Genomic DNA, 21,710 nt, shown 5'->3' with positions numbered 1-21,710 from the left:
TGGGTTATGTGGCTTAATGAGGGAGAGCCGGCACAATTTCTAAAGGAAAAATTTGAGTTTCACTAGCTTGCTGGAATTTTCTGAAGAGGTCACAGAAAGGCTCAATGACAGTAATGCTGGCGATGTGGTGTACATGTGTTTGATACAGTGCCACACAACAGACTTGGCAGGATGGTGTACAAGGGACAGTCATAATGTGGATACAATGTTGGCTGAGTGACAAGAAACAAAGACCAACGGTCAATGGATGTCTTTTGGGCTGGAAGAAGGTTTGTAGTGGAGATCCACTGATCCAGATCTTGGTGAGCAAGGTAAGAGTTTCAAAGGTTACAGATAATACAAAACTTGGAATATTGTAAACTGTAAGGACAATACTGTGGAGCTTGAGAAGAACATTGAGTCATTTGTGGAGAGGACAGAAAAGTGGTAGTTGGTATTTTGGGGCCCCTGAGAGTTCCAGAGCCTATCACATTATACTTACGAGATGGCATCAACCATAGCCAAGCCCATATGAATCGAACACGCTGCATGATCATCCCGATTGTCTGGTAAGCCACAGATACAGTAGTAACAATCACCCAGGATTTTGATCCGTAACTGATGATATTTCTGGGCAAAGGAAGGAGATTGTTATGAGGCAGTGAATCACTGAGAGGTTCAGCCATGAATAGGGGTCACAGTCATCGGGTGGTCATCAAATCCCAGCTCACACCATGAGCTGCGAGACACAGTGTGAACAGGGAGAGTGTGTGCACGGGGAGAGTGTGCATGGGGAGAGAGTGTGCACGGTGGGAGAGTGTGCGCACGGGGGGAGTGTGCGCACGGGGAGAGTGTGCGCACGGGGAGAGTGTGCGCACGGGGAGAGTGTGCGCACGGGGAGAGTGTGCGCACGGGGAGAGTGTGCGCACGGGGAGAGTGTGCGCACGGGGAGAGTGTGCGCACGGGGAGAGTGTGCGCACGGGGAGAGTGTGCGCACGGGGAGAGTGTGCGCACGGGGAGAGTGTGCGCACGGGGAGAGTGTGCGCACGGGGAGAGTGTGCGCACGGGGAGAGTGAGCGCACGGGGAGAGTGAGCGCACGGGGAGAGTGAGCGCACGGGGGTGTGCGCACAGGGAGAGTGTGCGCACGGGGAGAGAGTGTGCAGGGGGGAGGCTGCATGGGGAAGAGGGTGCACGGTGTGAGTGTGCGCACGGTGGGAGAGAGTGCGCACAGGGAGAGAGTGCGCACAGGGAGAGAGTGCGCACAGGGAGAGAGTGCGCACAGGGAGAGAGTGCGCACAGTGGGACAGTGTGCACAGTGGGACAGCCTGCATGGTGAGAGACTGTGCATGTTGAGAAGGTGTGCATGGTAGGAGAGTGTGCAGGGGGGAGAGTGTGCAGGGGGGAGAGTGTGCAGGGGGGAGAGTGTGCAGGGGGGAGAGTGTGTGCCTGGGGGGAAGAGTGTACACAGGGGAAAGTGTACATGGGGAGAGAGTGTCCAAGGTGGGAGAATGTGCAAGGGGGAGAGTATGCACAGGGGGAGAGTGTGCACAGGGGGAAGAGTGTGCACAGGGGGAAGAGTGTGCACGGGGGGAGAGTGTGCACGGGGGGAGAGTGTGCACGGGGGGAGAGTGTGCACGGGGGGAGAGTGTGCACGGGGGGAGAGTGTGCACGGGGGGAGAGTGTGCACGGGGGGAGAGTGTGCACGGGGGGAGAGTGTGCACGGGGGGAGAGTGTGCACGGGGGGAGAGTGTGCACGGGGGGAGAGTGTGCACGGGGGGAGAGTGTGCACGGGGGGAGAGTGTGCACGGGGGGAGAGTGTGTGCATGGGAAGAGTGTGCAAGGGGGGAGAGTGTGCAAGGGGGGAAGAGTGTGCAAGGGGGGAAGAGTGTGCAAGGGGGGAAGTGTGTGCATGGGGAGAGATTGTACACAAGGGGAGAGTGTACATGGGGGAGAGTGTACACGGGGAGAGAGTGTGCATGGGGGAGTATGTGCAAGGGGAGAGAGTATGCACAGAGGGAGAGTGTGCACGGGGGACAGTCCACAGGGAAGAGTGTGCACGGGGAGAGTGTGCAAGGGGTGAGTGTGTGCACGGGGGGAGAGTGTACACAGGGGAGAGTGTGAAAGGGGAGAGTGTGCAAGGGGGAAGAGTGTGTAAGGTGGAAGAGTATGCACAGGGGGAGTGTGTGCACGGGGAGAGTGTGCAAGGGGGGAGAGTGTGCACAGGGGGAGTGTGTGCACGGGGAGAGTGTACACGGGGGAGAGTGTACACGGGGAAGAGTGTACACGGGGAAGAGTGCACACGGGAGAGAGAGTACACGGGGGAGTGTGTACACGGGGGAGAGTGTACACGGGGGAGAGTGTGCACGGGGAGAGAGTGTGCACGGGGGAGTGTGTGCAGAGGGGGAGTGTGTGCACGGGGAGAGTGTACACGGGGGAGAGTGTACACGGGGAAGAGTGTACATGGGGAAGAGTGCACACAGGAGAGAGAGTACATGGGGGAGTGTGTACACGGGGGAGAGTGTACACGGGGAGAGAGTGTGCACGGGGGAGTGTGTGCAAAGGGAGAGAGTATGCACAGAGGGAGAGTGTGCAAGGGGGAAGAGTATGCACAGGGGGAGTGTGTGCACGGGGAGAGTGTGCAAGGGGGGAGAGTGTGCACAGGGGGAGTGTGTGCACGGGGAGAGTGTACACGGGGGAGAGTGTACACGGGGAAGAGTGTACATGGGGAAGAGTGCACACAGGAGAGAGAGTACATGGGGGAGTGTGTACACGGGGGAGAGTGTGCACGGGGAGAGTGTGTGCACGGGGAGAGTGTGTGCACGGGGAGAGAGTGTGCACGGGGAGAGAGTGTGCACGGGGAGAGAGTGTGCACGGGGAGAGAGTGTGCACGGGGAGAGAGTGTGCACGGGGAGAGAGTGTGCACGGGGGAGAGTGTGCAAGGGGGAAGAGTATGCACAGGGGGAGTGTGTGCATGGGGAGAGTGTGCAAGAGGGGAGAGTGTGCAAGAGGGGAGTGTGCGCAAGAGGGGAGAGTGTGCACATTGTGTGAGTGTGCATGGGGAGAGTGTGCAAGGGGGGAGAGTGTGCAAGAGGGGAGAGTGTGCACATTGTGTGAGTGTGCATGGGGAGAGTGTGTGCACGGGGAGAGTGTGTGCACGGGGAGAGAGTGTGCACGGGGAGAGAGTGTGCACGGGGAGAGAGTGTGCACGGGGAGAGAGTGTGCACGGGGAGAGAGTGTGCACGGGGAGAGAGTGGACACGGGGAGAGAGTGGACACGGGGAGAGAGTGGACACGGGGGAGAGTATACACGGGGGGAAAGTGTACACGGGGGGAAAGTGTACACGGGGGGAGAGTGTACACGGGGGAGAGTGTGCACGGGGGAGAGTGTGCACGGGGGAGAGTGGGCACGGGGGAGAGTGGGCACGGGGGAGAGTGGGCACGGGGGAGAGTGGGCACGGGGGAGAGTGGGCACGGGGGAGAGTGGGCACGGGGGAGAGTGGGCACGGGGGAGAGTGGGCACGGGGGAGAGTGGGCACGGGGGAGAGTGGGCACGGGGGAGAGTGGGCACGGGGGAGAGTGGGCACGGGGGAGAGTGTGCACGGGGGAGAGTGTACATGGGGGAGAGTGTACACGAGGAGAGTGTGTGCACGGGGGCAGAGTGGACATGGGGAGAGTATACACGGGGGGAAAGTGTACACGGGAGGAGATTGTGCACGGGGAGAGAGTGTGCACGGGGTGGAGTGTGCACGGGGTGGAGTGTGCACGGGGTGGAGTGTGCACAGGGTGGAGTGTGCACAGGGTGGAGTGTACACAGGGTGGAGTATGCACAGGGTGGAGTGTGCACGGTGAGAGAGTGTGCACGGTGAGAGAGTGTGCACGGGGAGAGAGTGTGCACGGTGAGAGAGTGTGCACGGGGAGAGAGTGTACATGGGGGAGAGTGTACACGAGGAGAGTGTACGCATGGGGGCAGAGTATACACGGGAGGAGATTGTGCACGGGGAGAGAGTGTGCACGGGGAGAGAGTGTGCACGGGGAGAGAGTGTGCACGGGGAGAGAGTGTGCACGGGGAGAGAGTGTGCACGGGGTGGAGTGTGCACGGGGTGGAGTGTGCACGGGGTGGAGTGTGCACGGGGTGGAGTGTGCACGGGGTGGAGTGTGCACGGGGGAGAGTGTGCACAAGGGGAGAATGTGCACGGGGAGAGTGTACACAGGGAGAGTGTGCGCAAGGGGGGAAGTATACACTGGGGGGAGTGTGTGCACGGGGGGGAAAGAGTGTGCACGGGGGGGAAGAGTGGCACGGGGGGGAAGAGTGGCACGGGGGGGAAGAGTGGCACGGGGGGGAGAGTGTGCACAGGGGGAGAGTGTGCACAGGGGGAGAGTGTGCACAGGGGGAGAGTGTGCACAGGGGGAGAGTGTGCATGGTGTGAGTGTGTGAACAATGTACACGATCTGGGTGAGTGAGTGAGCTCCAAGGACCAACTCACCGCTGCCAGTTTATCAAAGCGAGCGAAGAGTTCATTGAGAAGTTTGACCAGTTCCTGTGCGCTGCAGGTGGATGACAACTGAGTGAATCCAACAATATCAGCAAACAGGATACTGGGGAGAGACAACAACGGCTTTAATATTACACCCAGCACCCACCACACCCAGCACCCACTACACCCACACCCACTACACCCACACCCGCCACACCCAGCACCCAGCACCCAGCACCCACTACACCCACACCCACTACACCCACACCCGCCACACCCAGCACCCACTACACCCACACCCGCCACACCCAGCACCCACTACACCCACACCCGCCACACCCAGCACCCACTACACCCACACCCGCCACACCCAGCACCCACTACACCCACACCCGCCACACCCAGCACCCACTACACCCACACCCGCCACACCCAGCACCCACTACACCCACACCCACTACACCCACACCCGCCACACCCAGCACCCACTACACCCACACCCGCCACACCCAGCACCCACTACACCCACACCCGCCACACCCAGCACCCACTACACCCACACCCACCACACCCAGCACCCACTACACCCACACCCGCCACACCCAGCACCCACCACACCCAGCACCCACTACGCCCAAACCCGCCACACCCAGCACCCACTACACCCACACCCGCCACACCCAGCACCCACTACACCCACACCCGCCACACCCAGCACCCACCACACCCGCCACACCCAGCACCCACCACACCCAACACCCACCACACCCACACCCGCCACACCCAGCACCCACTATACCCACACCCGCCACACCCAGCACCCACTACACCCACACCCGCCACACCCAGCACCCACTACACCCACCACACCCAGTGCCAACTACACCCACACACGCCACACTCAGCACCCCCTACACCCAGCACCCACTACACCCATACCCACCACACCCAGCACCTGCCACACCCAGCACCCACTACACCCAGCACCCACTACACCCAGTGCCAACTACAACCAGCATTCATTACCGCCGTGCTCGCTACACCCAGCACCAATTACATACATAACCCATTACTGTTATTTACTATCGATGCTACTTAACTCTGGGATCTGCCTGTACTGCTCGCAAGACAAAGCTTTTCACTGTGACTCGGTACACGTGACAATAAATTCAATTCAATTCACCCAGTGTAAATTACACCCAGCACCCACTACACCCATCACCCACTACACACAGTGCCTGCTACACCTGGTGCCCACTACATTCAGTACCTTCTACAGGCAGTGCCCTCTTTTCTCAGTTCTGTGGCCATCACACCCAGAACCTGTTGTACCCTGTGCCCACTATATACAGCCCCTGCTACACCCAGCGCCCAAAATACCCAGCGCCCAAAATACCCAGTGCCCAAAATACCCAGCTCTCACCACAGCAGCAGTGTGCAGGAACATCTCTCTCATGTGTGTTTATCTCAGCAACATCATGAACTGCAGAAATGTCTTCTGAAGGCATGACATAACACCAATTCTTCCAAATCTATCACCCTGCAAAAACAAAGGCCCCCTCCTATTCCTCTCCCCCTTTCTTGCTGCTCCTGTTGTTCTCATGCCCTCCCTCTGCGTCACTTGCTTTTTCGCTCCCTTTCCAGGCTACTCCTCTCTCCCTGATCTCTCCCGCAATCTGTGGGCTGTACCTGACTCTCTCATGTCGGTACATGTACATGGTGTTGAATTGCTGTAGCTCCTTTGACTCTTTGTCCTTTTTCATGTCATTTAACATCTCGTCTGCAATGTGCTTTGGTAGGATAGACAGAAGGAGACGTTCCTGAGAAAACAGGAAAGATGGCTCAGATTCGACAAAATGAGGGTGTTGGGGGACTCTGGATTTTGTCCCAAAGGTGGGTTAGGGGCTGAGACATGTGAACAATTAAAGTCAGCTTGCCAATCCGAACAGAGGGGTAGCTCCTTGAGAGAGGTGGCTGTAAGAATCAGACCCCAGCTTCACAGACCAGGCAGCCAAGTCAGACTCAACACCAGGCAAGGTAGAGGAGCTGTCAATGTTCTGCTAGCATGGAACTGCTCAACTCTGACTGTGTGGAATCCAGAATCTCTCAGTGAAAGAACAAGGGATCATCAGAGCCTCCTCCCAACAGCCAATGATTCAGATATAAGTATAAAAAGACTGCAGTGTGGCATCCTAATGGATCCTCGTGGATCCCATCTGATTCAAACAATCCTGTTACTATTCCTAAGAAAAACAGTCCATCACAAACTGTGTTCTCTGAATCCAAGGGAGAGAACACTGAAGAGATTTACAGGAATAGTTCCAGGAATGAGAACCTTCTATGATGAGGATAGATTGAAGACGTTGAGGCAGTTCTTCTTTGGAAAGAAGGTGGCTGAGGAAGGATCTGTTCGAGGTTGTTAAAGTGAGCAGGCTGGATAGAGAAGGGAGGGAGAAGCTATCGTTACTTGTCAAAGAAAAATGAATGAGAGGGCAAAAGGGACGAAGCAAGGGGAATGTGAGAGAAACCTTTCTTCGTGCAGCAAGTATTTAGGGTATGGATGACACTGCCTGCAAATACACTGGGGGCAGGTTCAATTGAAGCATTCAAGAGGGTATTAGATGGTTATGTGAATAAAAATACTTTCTGGATTGTGGAGACAGTGTAGGAACACTGTGTTGAGGTAGACAATCTGCAGTGATCTAGTAAATGACAGAATTGGCTGAATGGCCTACACTTGTTCTTGTGTAGTAATGGAGTAATGGCAGATGGACTTTGAATTCAATAATAATCTGGAAGTAACAGTTTAATGATGGTCATGCTGATTGTCAGGAAAAGGAGAAAGTGAGCACTGCAGACACCGGAGATCAGAGTCAGGAATGTGGTGTTGGAAAACACAGCCGGTCAGGCAGCATCAAATGAGCAGGAGAATTGACATTTCAGGCAAAAGCCCTTCATCAGGAATGACTGACATGGAAAAACCCATCTGGGTCACTAATGTCCTTTAGGAGATCTGCCATCCTTACCTTGTCTGGCTTACATGTGACTCCAGACCCACAGCAATGTGGATGACTCCTAAGTGCCATCTTGGCAGTTAAGGATAGACAATAAATACTGGGTCAGACAGTGATGCCCAGATCCCATGAATGAAAAGAAAGGTTTGATAAGGGGTGTGGTCTAAGTTGCCTATATAGATGCTAAGAATACATCTGACAATTTGCGACATAACAGGCTGGTTCCCAACACTGAGGCTAAACTGGGAGGACTAAACTGCTTCTCTTCAGATGCAGTGTGCTCTAACAGCACTCTGACTTTTGTTGACTGCAGGACACAGACTAAGGGAACAGGTGAGAGCTTACTCCTGTATGTTCCCATTGCCAAGATGATGATACTGAAGTCTCTGGAGCACAATACGTAAACAGGAGAGGTGACTGAGGGAATAACTTTACAGAAGGTTGAACCAAGCTTTAATGAGGCAGAACAAAAGTCCCTTAGTTGGTAACCAAACAAAAAAACAGTAAAGCCATAGAGAAACTAGAGCCCAGTTACCCACAGAAAATAATTAATGTCACTAACACCATTAGAACAAGTATGTCCAAATGAGTTGAGGTGATACATTTTATGGGGACAGTGTCAAGGTTAGATTCACTCTGAATCTAACCCTGTGCTGTACCTGTCTTGAAAATATTTAATAGTACTTTCTGTAGTGGTTCTATTGTGAGGGATATGAATTGCAAGGAATTGCTGTGACAGTGAACATTTCATTTTTTGTAGGCAAAGATATTCACCGGATGTTGGCAATGATGTTAAAATTTAAAAATGAAACAGCAGAAGAATTGGCTCTGTCAGTCAAGAAATTGTGAAAACAAAACCATAGTTTCAGAATAAAGAGGTACGGAATTCAGCGATTAAAATGAACTTGTCCATATGGAATAAAGAAAACGTGGAATGACATATTATTATGGTACAGGAATTATAAAATTGCTTGGAGAAAACAGAGTTAGTTTGTGGAATGGGCAAGAAATTGGGGTTTATGTGGAGGGAAGATACTGGCACTGGCTCCTGGAGAGCGAATTATGGAAGGTTGGATAACTTAAACCTACAACAGTCTAAATTCAGTGGGAGGTGGAAAAAGTAATGACTTGTGGGTAATATTTCTTCATGTTCTTCTGTTCCTGTGCCAGGAGTTAGGCAGTGCACAATACTGTCACAACCCCAACCATACTCCCTCACCTGCTGCTGGCTCTGTTCCTCCAGGTTGAGTTTAATCTCCAGAGATTGTCGGGTCTCCAGGAATGCTTTGCGATGTTTGCGATCTGCCATGTAGTAAGACATGATCCCCACAGTGATGGCACAGAGGTAGATACTCATGTTAGCCAATAGCTAGCAGAGAAAAAAATACACAAGATAACTAATAAAGTGATTGAAATGTTGCTGAAACACATGAAATTTATGCCCACTGTACATCTACTGGTAATCAATAGCCATTCATTCAATAATTATTGGTCAATGACTGGATAATGATTAGTTGGTCATCGGCTAATCATTGGACAACAACCACTGTTGGTCAATCATTGGACGATCAACAGGCTAGGAATAGAGAGTGAGTGCAGATGAACATGTGGCTGCAGATGTAGGAGGGAGAGCTTCAGAGATGTGGATCATTGGGATGCCTTCTGGAGAAGGTGGGACCTGTACAAGAGGGATGGGTTACACCAAACTGGAGGGGCAACAATATCCTGGGCGGGAGGGTTGCTGGAGCTCTTCAGGAGGGTTTATTGGCAGGGGGCTGGGAACCAGAGCTACGGTTCAGATGATGGAGTAGATAGTGAATAGCCAGATAGAGCATGCAGAGAGTCTGTGAGGAGAGATAGGGCGAAGGTGCAATCAGTGTGACAGGTTAAAGTGTGTCTATCGTAATGCAAGAAGTATCAGGAATAAGGGTGATGAATGTAGCGCATGGATCAGTACTTGGGACGATGATGATGTGGCCATTACAGAGGCTTGGATATCACAGGAGCAGGAATGGTTGTTGGATGTTCTGGGGTTTAGATGTTTCAAAAGGAATTGGGGGGGGGGGGGGGGGGAATAAAAGAGGTTGGGGAGTGGCATTGCTAATCAGGGATAGTATCCCAGCTGCAGTAAGGGAGGTCGTCGAGGAGGGTATGTCTACAGAGTCAGTATGGATGGAAGGCAGAAACAGGAAAGGAGCAGTCACTTTATCGGGAGGTTTCTACAGACTCCCCAGTAGTAATAGAGACACAGAGGGGCAGACTGGGAGGCAGATTTTGGAAAGGTACAGAAGTAACAGTTGTTGTCATGGGTGACTTTAACTTCCCTAATATGGATTGGAATCTCCTTAGTTCAAATAGTTTGGATGGAGCAGTTTTTGTTAGGTGTGTCTAGGAAGGACTCATGACTCAATCTGTACGTAGGCCGACTAGAGGGGAGGCCATATTGGATTTGGTGGTTGGCAACGAACCATGCCAACTGTCAGATCTCTCATTGGGAGAGCATTTCGGTGATAGTGATCACAACTCCTTGACCTTTACTGCAGTCATGGAGAGGGATAGGAGCAGACAGTATCGGAAAGTATTTAATTGGGGGAGGGAGAATTGCAATGCTATTAGGCAGGAACTGGGGAGCCTAAATTGGGAACAGATGTTCTCAGGGAAATGCAAGACAGAAATGTGGAGGTTATTTAGTAAGCACTGATAATAGTGCTGGATAGGTTTGTCCCACTGAGGCAAGGAAGGAATGGTAGGGTAAAAGAACATTGGGTGAAACATCAAGTCAAGAGGAAGGGGGAAGCATACTTAAGGTTGAGGAGGCAAGGATTAGTCAGGGCTTGAGAGGGTTATAAGGTAGCCAGGAAGGAACTGAAGAAAGGACTTAGGAGAGCTAGAAGGGGGCATGAGAAAACTTTAGCGGGTTGAATTAAGAAAAAACCCTAAGGTGTTCTACACTTATGACAGGAACAAAAGGATGACCAGAGTGAGGTTAGGGCCAATCAGGGGTAGTGGAGGAAACTCGCACCTGGAGTCAGAGGAGGTAGGGGAGATCCTTAATAAATACTTTGCTTCAGAATTCACCACTGAGAGGGACCTTGACATTTGTGAGAACAGTGTGAAACAGGCTAATATACTTAAACAGGTTGATGTTAAGGAGGAGGATATGCTGGAAATTTTGAAAAACATAGGGATAAATATCCAGACGGGATATACCCAAGCTTACTACAGGAAGCGAGTGAAGAGATTGTTCTGCTTTTGGTGATGATCTTTTCATCCTCACTGCCCACTGGAGTACAGTCAAATGATTGGAGGGTGGCAAATGTTATTCCCTTGTTCAAGAAAGGGAATAGGGATAATCCTGGGAATTACAGACCAGTCAGTCTTACACCAATGGTGGACAAAGTATTGGAGAGGATTCTGAGAGATAGTATTTATCATTACTTGGAAAACCATAGTTTGATTAGAGACAGTCAGCATAGCTTTGTGGCGGGCAGGTTATGCCTCACAAACCTTACTGAATTCTTCCAGGATGTGACAAAAGGATTGAAAAACAAGTACACTGTTTTGGATTCTGTTGGGGGGTAACTTACCAGGGGTAAATCATGAAATACAGGGCTCTGGCACAGAGTCTGTCCCTGTTGCTCAGAAGGGAAGTGGGGGAGAGGAGCAGAGCATTAGTCATTGGGGACTCCATAGTTAGGGGGACAGACAGGAGGTTCTGTGAGGACGAGAGAGACTCACAGCTGGTGTGTTGCCTCCCAGGTGCCAGGGTTTGTGATGTCTCGGATTGTGTTTTTGGGATCCTTGAGGGGGAGGGGGAGCAGCCTATGGTCCACATAGGCACCAGTGACATAGGTAGGAAAAGGGATGGGGATTTAAGGCAGAAATTCAGGGAGCTGGAGTGGAAGCTTAGAGCCAGAACAAACAGAGTTGTTATCACTGGTTAGTTATCTGTGTCACATGCTAACGAGGCGAGGAATAGGGAGAGAGAGGAGTTGAACACATGGCTACAGGGTTGGTGCAGGAGGGAGGTATTCAGATTCTTGGATTATTGGGGCTCTTTCTGGGGTAGGTGGGACCTCTACAAACAGGGTGGTCTACACCTGAACCAGATAGGTACCAATATGCTGGGGGAGAAATTTGCTAATGCTCTTTGGGTGGGTTTAAACTAATTCTGCAGGGGGATGGGAACCTGAATTGTAGTTCCGCTGTCCAGAAAGTTGACAGTAGTGAGGTCAGAAATATGGTTTCAAGGTCACAGGAATGCACCGGTTTGAAATATATTTACTTCAACACCAGGAGCATACAGAATAAGGTGGGTGAACTTTCAGCATGGGTTGGTACCTGGGACTTCGATGTTGTGGCCATTTCAGAGACATGGATAGAGCAGGGACAGGAATGGTTGTGGCAGGTTATGGGATTTAGAGGTTTCAGTAAGATCAGGGAAGAATGTAAAAGAGGGGGAGGCGTGGCATTGTTAGTCGAGGACAGTATTACTGTGACAGAAAGGACGTTTGATGAGGACTCGTCAACTGAGGTAGTATGGGCTGAGGTTAGAAACAGGAAAGGAGAGGGCACCCTGTGGGGAGTTTTCTATAGGCCTTCAAATAGTTCCAGAGATGTAGGGGAAAGGATAGCAAAGATGATCCTTGATATGGGGGACTTCAACTTTCCAAATATTGACTGGAAATATAATAGTTTGAGTACTTCAGAGTCAGTTTTTGTCCAACGTGTGCAGGAGGGTTTCTTGACACAGTATGTAGACAGGCCAACAAGGGGCGAGGCCACATTAGATTTGATACTGGGTAACAAACCTGGCCAGGTGTTAGATTTGGAGGTAAGTGAGCACTTTGGTGATAGCGACTACAATTCAGTTATGTTTACTTTAGTGATGTAAAGGGACAGGTATATACTGCAGGGCAAGAGTTACAGCTGGGGGAAAAGCAATTATGATGCGATTAGGCAAGATTTAGGATGCATAGGATGGAGAAGGAAACTGCAAGGGATGGGCACAATTGAAATGTGGAGCTCATTCAAGGAACAGCTACTGCATGTCCTAGATAAGTATGTATCTGTCAGGCAGGGAGGAACTGGTCAAGCAAGGGAACCATGGTTTACTAAAGTTGAATCTCTTGTCAAGAAGAAAAAGAAGGCTAATGTTAGGATGAGATGTGAAGGCTCGGTTATGGTGCTCGAGAGTTACAAGTTAGCCAGGAAAGATCTAAAGAGAGAGCTAAGAAGAGCCAGGAGGGGACATAAGTCATTGACAGGTAGGATCAAGGAAAACCCTAAGGCTTTCTATCGGTATATCAGGAATAAAAGCAGGACCCAGAGTATGTTTAGGGCCAATCAAAGATAGCAGTGGGAAGTTGTGCGTGGAGTCTGAGGAGATAGGAGAGGTGCTAAATGAATATTTTTCGTCAGTATTTACACTGGAAAAAGATAATGTGGTCAAGGATAATACTGAGATACAGGCTACTTGACTAGATGGGTTTGAGGCTGACAAGGAGGAGGTGTTAGCAATTCTGGGAAGTGTAAAAATAGATAAGTCCCCTGATCCAGATGGGATTTATCCTCAGATTCTCTGGGAAACCAGGAAGGACATTGCAAAGCCTTTGGCTTTGTTCTTTATATCATCACTGTTTGTAGGAATAGAGCAAGAAGACTGGAGGATAGCAAATGTTGTCCCCTTGTTCAAGAAGGGGAGTAGAGACAACCCTGGGAATTATACACTAGTGAGCCTTATTTCGGTCATGGGTAAAGTGTTGGAAAAGGTGATAAGAGATAGGACTTATAATCATCTAGAAAGGAATAATTTGATTTGGGATCGTCAACATAGTTTTGTGAAGGGTAGGTCGTGCCTCTCAAACCTTATTGAGTTCTTTGAGAAGATGACCGAACAGGTGGATGAGGGTAAAGCAGTTGATGTAGTGTGTATGGATTTCAGTAAGGCATTTGATAAGGTTCCCTATGGTAGGCTATTGCACAAAATATGGAGGCATGGGATGGGGGTGATTTAGTGATTTGGATTAGAAATTGGCTAGCTGAAAGAAGACAGAGGGTGGTGGTTGATGGGAAATGTTCATCCTGGAGTTCACATACAAGTGGTGTACTGCAACAATCTGTTTTGGGGCCACTGCTGTTTGTCATTTTTATAAATGACCTGGACGAGGGCATAGAAGGATGGGTTAGTAAATTTGCAGATGACACTAAGGTCAGTGGAGTTGTGGGATAGTGGCGAATGATGTTGCAGGTTAGAGAGGGACGTAGATAAGCTGCAGAGCTGGGCTGAGAGGTGGCAAATGGAGTTTAGATTAGATTAGATTCCCTACAGTGTGGAAACATGCCCTTCAGGCCAACCAGTCCATACTGATCCTCCGAAGAGTAATTCCTCCGAAGCCAATTTACCATGGCTAATTCACCTGACCTGCACATCTTTGGACAGTGGGAGGAAGAACGCGTTTGGTGTTTTGGCTTTCATTAGCAGGGGGATTGTGTTTAAGAGCCGTGAGGTTATGCTGCAGTTCTATGGAGCCCTTGTTAGACCACACTTGGAATATTGTGTTCAGTTCTGGTCACCTCATTATTGGAAAGTTGTGAGTGCTTTAAAGAGGGTGCAGAGGAGATTGACCAGGGTGCTGTCCGGACTGGAGGGCATGTCTTAAGAAGAAAGGTTGAGGGATCTCTGGCTTTTCTTATTGGGGAGAAGGAGGGTGAGAGGTGACTTAATAGAGGTGTACAAGATGTTGAGAGGCACAAATAGAGTAGATAGCCAGAGATTGTTTTCCACGGCAGAAACAGTCACTAGGGGGCATAATTTTAAGAGGATTGGAGGGATGTTTGGGGAGGTGTCAGAGGTAGGTTCTTTACACAGAGAGCGGTGGTAGTAGTATCAGATACGTTAGGGACGTTTAAGCGATTCTTGGGTAGGTACATGGAAGATAGTACAATGAAGGGTATGCAGGTTAGTCTGATCTTTGAGTAGGATAAAAGGCCGACACAACATTAAGGGCTGAAGGGCCTGTACTGTGCTTTACCATGCTATGTTCTATGTTCAACAGAGAATTCCTTGAATCATAGACTAGCTGTAACAGGCTCTTGGGGCACAGTAGTGTCCCCGCCTCTGGAGCAGGCAGGCCTAATTTAAAATCCCACCTGGAACAGAATTATTGACCAGCTTGATTAAAATCACCATAGAATCAATATATCATAGGAAGAGCCTGTTGTGTTTGTACTGACTCTTTGCAAGATCAGTTTGTTCCAATCCCTTGTCCTTTTCCCTTCTCCCTGCAAATGATTTCCCTTCAGTTAATTATCCAATTTCCTCTGAAAGTCATAACTTGATTCTATCATAGTTTCAGGCAGTACATTGCACATCCTAATTAATGGTTGCACAAAAAACATCTAACTGTTCTTTCCCAATCACCTTAAATTGTTGCCCCCTGCTCCTTTTTCCTTCCACAAATGGGAACAGTTTTGTCCTGTCAACTTTGTCTCGACCTCTCATGACTTTGTATATCTCAATCAATTTCTTTGAGCCTTCTGTTCACCTCTCCAACGTACATTTATATCAGAAGTGTCTCATCCCTGGAACCCTTTCATCAACCTCTTCCACATTCTCTCTAATGTCTTCACATCCTTCTTAAAATGTGATGTCCAGTTTAGACACAGTATCCCAACTGGGGCCAAACCAGTGGTTTAGAAATGTAGAATCTTATTTTGAATGTTTCTGCGTGCCTTACTAATTGCTGTTTCAATTTACCCTGCCAATATGCATGATTGATGTGTATATACGCCCAGCTCTTTCTGCTGTACTGCCCCCTTTAGAATTATACCCTTTTTTTATATAATCACATCCTTATGAACTCAGTAACAGAAGATTTAAGTGCTGTAGTGGGCCATTCACTAAGATCATAGCTGATCTGGTTGTGACCTTTACTCCAGATTCCTGCCTGTCCTCATAATCTTTAACTCTCTTGTCTTCCTAATTACATATACCATTTCAAACTTCTTGACAGTTATTTTAATCTGTCATGTCCACTAGCCTGCTGATGTGCTCTTGAAGCAAACAGCTATCCTCCTCACAGTTCACAAATTTTGCAGTTTTTGGGAAAAGTTTTAAAGTGTGCCCTGCACTCTACATCATTAACAAAGATGAAGAAAAGTAGCAGTGGCCAAGAACTCCTCTTGGACTTTGGTTCACTTAGAATTCAAACTATTCGTCTCTTGTGAAATTTGACTTTGACTAGTGCTGAGCTTTCTATAAAACTCAACCTAAACCTCACCAAACTCAATACTTCATGTAATCTCTTTCTTTCTGGTTAACATGAAAAATGGGGAGAGGATGTGGAAGCTCTTCCGAGACTGGGCTCAAGCATCTCTTTCGGGCACAGTCAATGTAACTTTCCCCTGTACTCTATCTATTCCATTTTTACATATCCAGAGACATCTGCATAACAAGTAACAGCCAGCTATTTTGGAGTCTTCTTCAGGGAATTCCCTTTGCCCTTTCCTCATCTTATTTTGCAGTTAAGCCTTATATGTGACTCCAGTATTATAAAACAAGGAACGTCAGATACTGGAATTTTGGAACAAAAACAGAAATTGCTGGAGAAACTCAGCAGATCTGGCAGCATCTGTGGAGAGAAAGCACTGTTAAAAGTTCAGGCCCAGTGACCCTTCTTCAGTTCTGAAATGTTAACTCTGCCCCACAGATGATGCCACGAGCAGCACCGGACACAGCTGAAGATGAGGTGACAATCCGGTGAAGCACCAGACAGGACTGTCTGTGCCAAACAGCATAAGCAGCAAGTGATAGACAGAGCTAAGTGATCCCACCACCAACAGATCTAAGCTCTGCAGTCTTGTCACAGCTGGTTGTATATGTTGGCAGACAATCAAACATTTCACTGGAAGAGGAAGAGGATCCAAATATATACCTGTTCTTATTGACGAAAGAGCCCAGCACACCAGTGCAAAAGGTAAGGCTGAAGCTTTCGCAGCAATCGTGGGCTCCACTAGAACATAGAAGAATACAGCGCAGTACAGGCCCTTCGGCCCTCGATGTTGCGCCGATCAAAGCCCACCTAACCTACACTAGCCCACTATCCTCCATATGCCTATCCAATGCCCGTTTAAATGCCCATAAAGAGGGAGAGTCCATCACTGCTACTGGCAGGGCATTCCATGAACTCACGACTCGCTGAGTGAAGAACCTACCCCTAACATCTGTCCTATACCTACCACCCCTTAATTTAAAGCTATGCCCCCTTGTAATAGCTGACCCCATACGTGGAAAAAGATTCTCATGGTCAACCCTATCTAAACCCCTAATCATCTTGTACACCTCTATCAAGTCACCCCTAAACCTTCTTTTCTCCAATGAAAACAGCCCCAAGTGCCTCAGCCTTTCCTCATACGATCTTCCTACCATACCAGGCAACATCCTGGTAAACCTCCTCTGCACCCGTTCCAGTGCCTCCACATCCTTCCTATAGTATGGCGACCATAACTGCACACAATACTTCAGATGCGGCCGCACCAGAGTCTTATACAACTGCAACATGACCTCAGGACTCCGGAACTCAATTCCTCTACCAATAAAAGCCTATATGCCATATGCCTTCTTCACCGCACTATTTACCTGGGTGGCAACTTTCAGAGATCTGTGTACATGGACACCAAGATCCCTCTGCTCATCCACACTACCAAGTATCCGACCATTAGCCCAGTACCCCATCTTTTTGTTACTCATACCAAAGTGAATCACCTCACACTTACCCACATTGAACTCCATTTGCCACCTTTCTGCCCAGCTCTGCAGCTTATCTATATCCCGCTGTAACCTGACACATCCTTCCTCACTGTCAACAACTCCACCGACTTTCGTGTCATCCGCAAACTTGCTCACCCAACCTTCTAGCCCCTCCTCCAGGTCATTTATAGAAATGACAAACAGCAACCGTCCCAAAACAGATCCTTGCGGAACACCGCTAGTAACTGCGCTCCAAGATGAACCTTTACCATCAACTACTACCCTCTGTCTTCTTCCAGCCAGCCAATTCCTAATCCAAACCTCCAACTCACCCTCAATGCCATACCTCCATATTTTTTGCAGTAGCCTACCATGGGGAACCTTATCAAATGCCTTACTAAAATCCATATAGACCACATCTACTGCTTTACCCTCGTCCACCTCCTTAGTCACCTTCTCAAAGAATTCAATAAGGTTTGTGAGGCACGACCTGCCCTTCACAAAACCATGCTGACTATCCTTGATCACATTATTCCTATCCAGATGTTCATAAATCCTATCCCTTACAATTCTCTCTAAGACTTTGCCCACAACAGAAGTGAGACTCACCAGCCTATAGTTACTAGGGTTATCCCTACTCCCCTTCTTGAACAAGGGAACCACATTCGCTAGCCTCCAGTCTTCTGGCACTATTCCTGTATTCCTCTAGTGGTCCCCAGCATTACAGATACCAGTCTTCAGCCAATTTGATTCACTCCATGTGACATCAAGAAATAATTGGAGGCACTGGATATTGCAAAAGCCCTGATAACATTCTTGTGATAGTATTGAAGCCTTGTGCTCCAAAACGTATTGCTCCCCTAGCCAAGCTATTCCAGTACAGTGACAACACTGGCATCTACCCAACAATGTGGAAGATACTCAGGTATATATTGTACACTGTACAGACCTTGAGGGGACGAAGTTCACCTTCACACTGAGAACACCCTTCCTCGTGTTGTGTGGCACCATCACTGTACTAAATGGGACAGACTTCAAACAGACCTAGCAACTCAAGACAGGGCATCCATGAGGCACTGTGGGCCATCAACAGCAGCAGAACTGTACTCCAGCACAATCTGTAACCTCATGGCCCGGCATATCCCCCACTCACCCATTACCATCAAGCCAGGAGATCAACCCTGGTTCAATGGAGAGAGCAGGAGGGCATGCCAGGAATACCTGAAGATAAGGTGTCAACCTGGTGAAGCACCAAACAGGACTGTCTGTGCTAAACAGCATAAGCAGCAAGTGATAGACAGAGCTAACAGAATCCACAACCAATGGATCAGATCTAAGCTCTGCAGTCCACCACATCCAGTCGTGAATTAACAATTCACTGGAGAAGGAGGCTCCACAAATATCCCCATCCTCAATGATGGAAGGGCCCAACACATCAGGGCAAAAAAAATAAGGCTGAAACCTTTGCAGCAATCTTCAGCCAGAAGTGCCGAGTGGGTGATCCATCTCAACCTCCTCAGTAATGCCCAGCATTACAGATGCTTCAGTCAATTCAATTAACTCCACGTGATATCAAGAAGCAGTTGGGGACAGTGGATACTGCAAAGGCTATGGACCCTGACATAATTTCGGCATTAGTACTAAAGGCTCGTGCTCCAGAACTTACCGTAGCCAAGCTGTTCCAGTACAGTTACAATACTGGACAATGTGGAAAATTGCCCAGGTACGTCCTGTACATAAAAAGCAGGACAAATCCAATCCACCCCATCAGTCTACACTCGTATATCAGTAAAGCATTGGAAGGTGTCACCAACAGTACCATCAAGCAGCACCCGCTCAGCAATAATCTGCTCAGTGATGCCCAGTTTGGGTTCCACCAAGGTCACTCAGCTCCTGACCTCATTACAGCCTTGGGTCAAACATGGACAAAAGAGCCGAATTCCAGAGGGCAGGGGAGAGGGACAGCCCTTGACATCAAGGCTGCATTTGACTGAGTGTGGCATCAAAGAGTCCAAGTAAAACTGGAATCAATGGGTATAAAAGGGCAAACTCTCCACTGGTTAGAGTCATACCTGACACATTGGAAGGTAGTTGTGGTTGTTGGAGGGTCAGTCATCTCAATTCCAGGACCAGCTCTGCAGAAGTTCCTCAGGGTATTGTCGTGGGCCCAACCATCTTCAGCTGCTTCATCACGGACCTTCCCTCCATCACAAGGTCAGAAGCGGGGATGTTTGCTGATGGTAGCACCATGATCAGCACCATTTGCATCTCCTCAGAAACTGAAGAAGTCCACAATCAAATGCATCAAGATCTGGATAATATCCAGGCTTGGGTTGAAATATGGCAGCAATATTCACACTATATAAATGTCAGCATATGACCATCACCAATATGAGACAATCTAACTTCTGCCCATTGACATTCAATGGTGTCACTGAATCCCCCACACTCATCATACCGGAGGTTAACATTAACCGGAAACTCAACTGGACTCACCACATAAACACAGTGGCTACAAAAGCAGGTCAGAGGCTATAAATGCTGTGGTGGGTAACTCACCTCCTGACTCAGGAGTATGATGGAATACTCCCCACTTTCCTGGATGGGTGCAGCTCAAACAACACTCAAGAAGCTTGACACCATCCAGGACAAAGCAGCCCGCATGATTGACACCACATTCACAAACATCTATTCCCTACACACTGCAGTGTGTACGATCTATAAGATGCACTGCAGAAATTCACCAAACTTCCTGAGACAGCACCTTCCAAACTGATGACCAATTCCATCTAAAGTGACATGAGCAGCAGATTCATAGGGACACCAGCCCCTTCAAGCCCTTGTTATCCTGACTTGGAAATTTATTGCTGTTCCTTCAGTGTCACTGGGTCAAAATCTGGAATTCTCTCCCAAAAGGCATTGTGGGTCAACCCACTGCACACGGACTGCAGTGGTTCAAACAGGCAGCTCACCATCACCTTCTCAAGGGGAACTTGAGATGGGCAATAAATGCTGGTCTAGCCAACGATGCCAAAGTCACATGCAAGAATAATATTTTTAAAAATGAACATGCAAGTAAAGGTGCCCTCTTGGGAACTGTCTCCCAGAAACCCATGTTATCCCATGATTTAGAAATGAAAGCTAAACTGGGACAAAGAGCAGACTCTCGACAGACTCCACTCAGTTTCACAATCAGCTTAGAACATAAGAATGAGGAACAGGAGTAGGTCATCTGGCCCTTCAAGCCTGCTCCATCATTCAATAAGATCGTGGTTGATCTATTCATTGCCTCAGCTCTACTTGCCTGCCCTCCAACTGTAACCCTTAACTCCTTTACTGTTTGAAAAATCTTAGTTTTAAAAACATTCACTGAGGAAGCCTCAACTACTTCACTGGGCAGGGAATTCCACAGATTTACAACCCTCTGGGTGAAGAAGTTCCTTCTTAATTCAGTCCTAAATCTGCTCCCTCTAATCTGGAGGCTATGCCCTCTTGTCCTAGTTTCACCTGCCAGTTGAAACATCCTCTCTACTTCTATCTCATCAATTCCCTTCATAAGATATTTGTATCATCGATAGTCACAGGTGAGGTGCCAGAATACTGGAGGTTGGCAAACATGGTGCCACTGTTTAAGAAGGGTGGTAAGGACAAGCCAGGAAACTATAGACCGGTGAGCCTGACCTCGGTGGTGGGCAAGTTGTTGGAAGGAATCCTGAGGGACAGGATATACATGTATTTGGAAAGGCAAGGACTGATTGGGGATAGTAAACATGGCTTTGTGTGTGGGAAATCATGTCTCACAAACTTGATTGAGTTTTTTGAAAAAGTAACAAAGAGGATTGATGAGGTCAGAGCGGTAGATGTGATCTATATGAACTTCAGTAAGGCGTTCGACAAAGTTCCCCATGGGAGACTGATTAGCAAGGTTAGATCTCACAGAACTGGCTCAAAGGTAGAAGACAGAAGGTGGTGGTGGAGGGTTGTTTCTCAGACTGGAGGCCTGTGACCAGTGGAGTGCCACAAGGATCGGTACTGGGTACACTACTTTTTGTCATTTACATAATGATTTGGGTGCGAGCATAAGAGGTACAGTTAGTAAGTTTGCAGATGACACCAAAATTGGAGGTGTAGTGGACAACGAATAGGGTTACCTCAGATTACAACAGGATCTTGACCAGATGGGCCAATGGGCTGAGAAGTGGCAGATGGAGATTAATTTAGATAAAAGTGAGGTGCTGCCTCACATTTTGGAAAAGCAAATCTTAGCAGGACTTATACACTTAATGGTAATGTCCTAGGGAGTGTTGCTGAACAGAGAGACCTTGGAGTGCAGGTTTATAGCTTCTTGAAAGTGGAGTCGCAGGTAGATAGGATAGTGAAGAAGGTGTTTGGTATGCTTTCCTTTATTGGTCAGAGTATTGAGTACAGGAGTTGGGAGGTCACGTTGCGGCTGTGCAGGACATTAGTTAGGCCATTGTTGGAATATTGCGC

General features: G+C 48.9%; 1 protein-coding gene across 5 annotated transcripts in view; it reads right to left on the bottom strand.

The window, feature by feature from the left end:
- The window catches only part of adcy3a (adenylate cyclase 3a), a 145,523-nt gene that overhangs the window by 84,308 nt on the left and 39,505 nt on the right, over nucleotides 1-21,710 (bottom strand). For all 5 annotated transcript variants that reach the window (XM_072580182.1, XM_072580183.1, XM_072580184.1 and 2 more), the window contains 4 exons: nucleotides 8,688-8,837; nucleotides 6,144-6,274; nucleotides 4,464-4,575; nucleotides 482-609 (listed from right to left, as the gene is read on the bottom strand). In XM_072580182.1, coding sequence (XP_072436283.1) covers nucleotides 482-609; nucleotides 4,464-4,575; nucleotides 6,144-6,274; nucleotides 8,688-8,837 — 521 coding nt within the window. The remainder of the gene's footprint in view (nucleotides 1-481; nucleotides 610-4,463; nucleotides 4,576-6,143; nucleotides 6,275-8,687; nucleotides 8,838-21,710) is intronic.

The sequence above is a fragment of the Chiloscyllium punctatum genome, chromosome 11 (assembly GCF_047496795.1).
Source record: "Chiloscyllium punctatum isolate Juve2018m chromosome 11, sChiPun1.3, whole genome shotgun sequence".
Classification (NCBI taxonomy): domain Eukaryota; kingdom Metazoa; phylum Chordata; class Chondrichthyes; order Orectolobiformes; family Hemiscylliidae; genus Chiloscyllium; species Chiloscyllium punctatum.
Note: the sequence above shows the minus strand (reverse complement) of the source record. Positions and strands in the feature narration are given on the sequence as shown.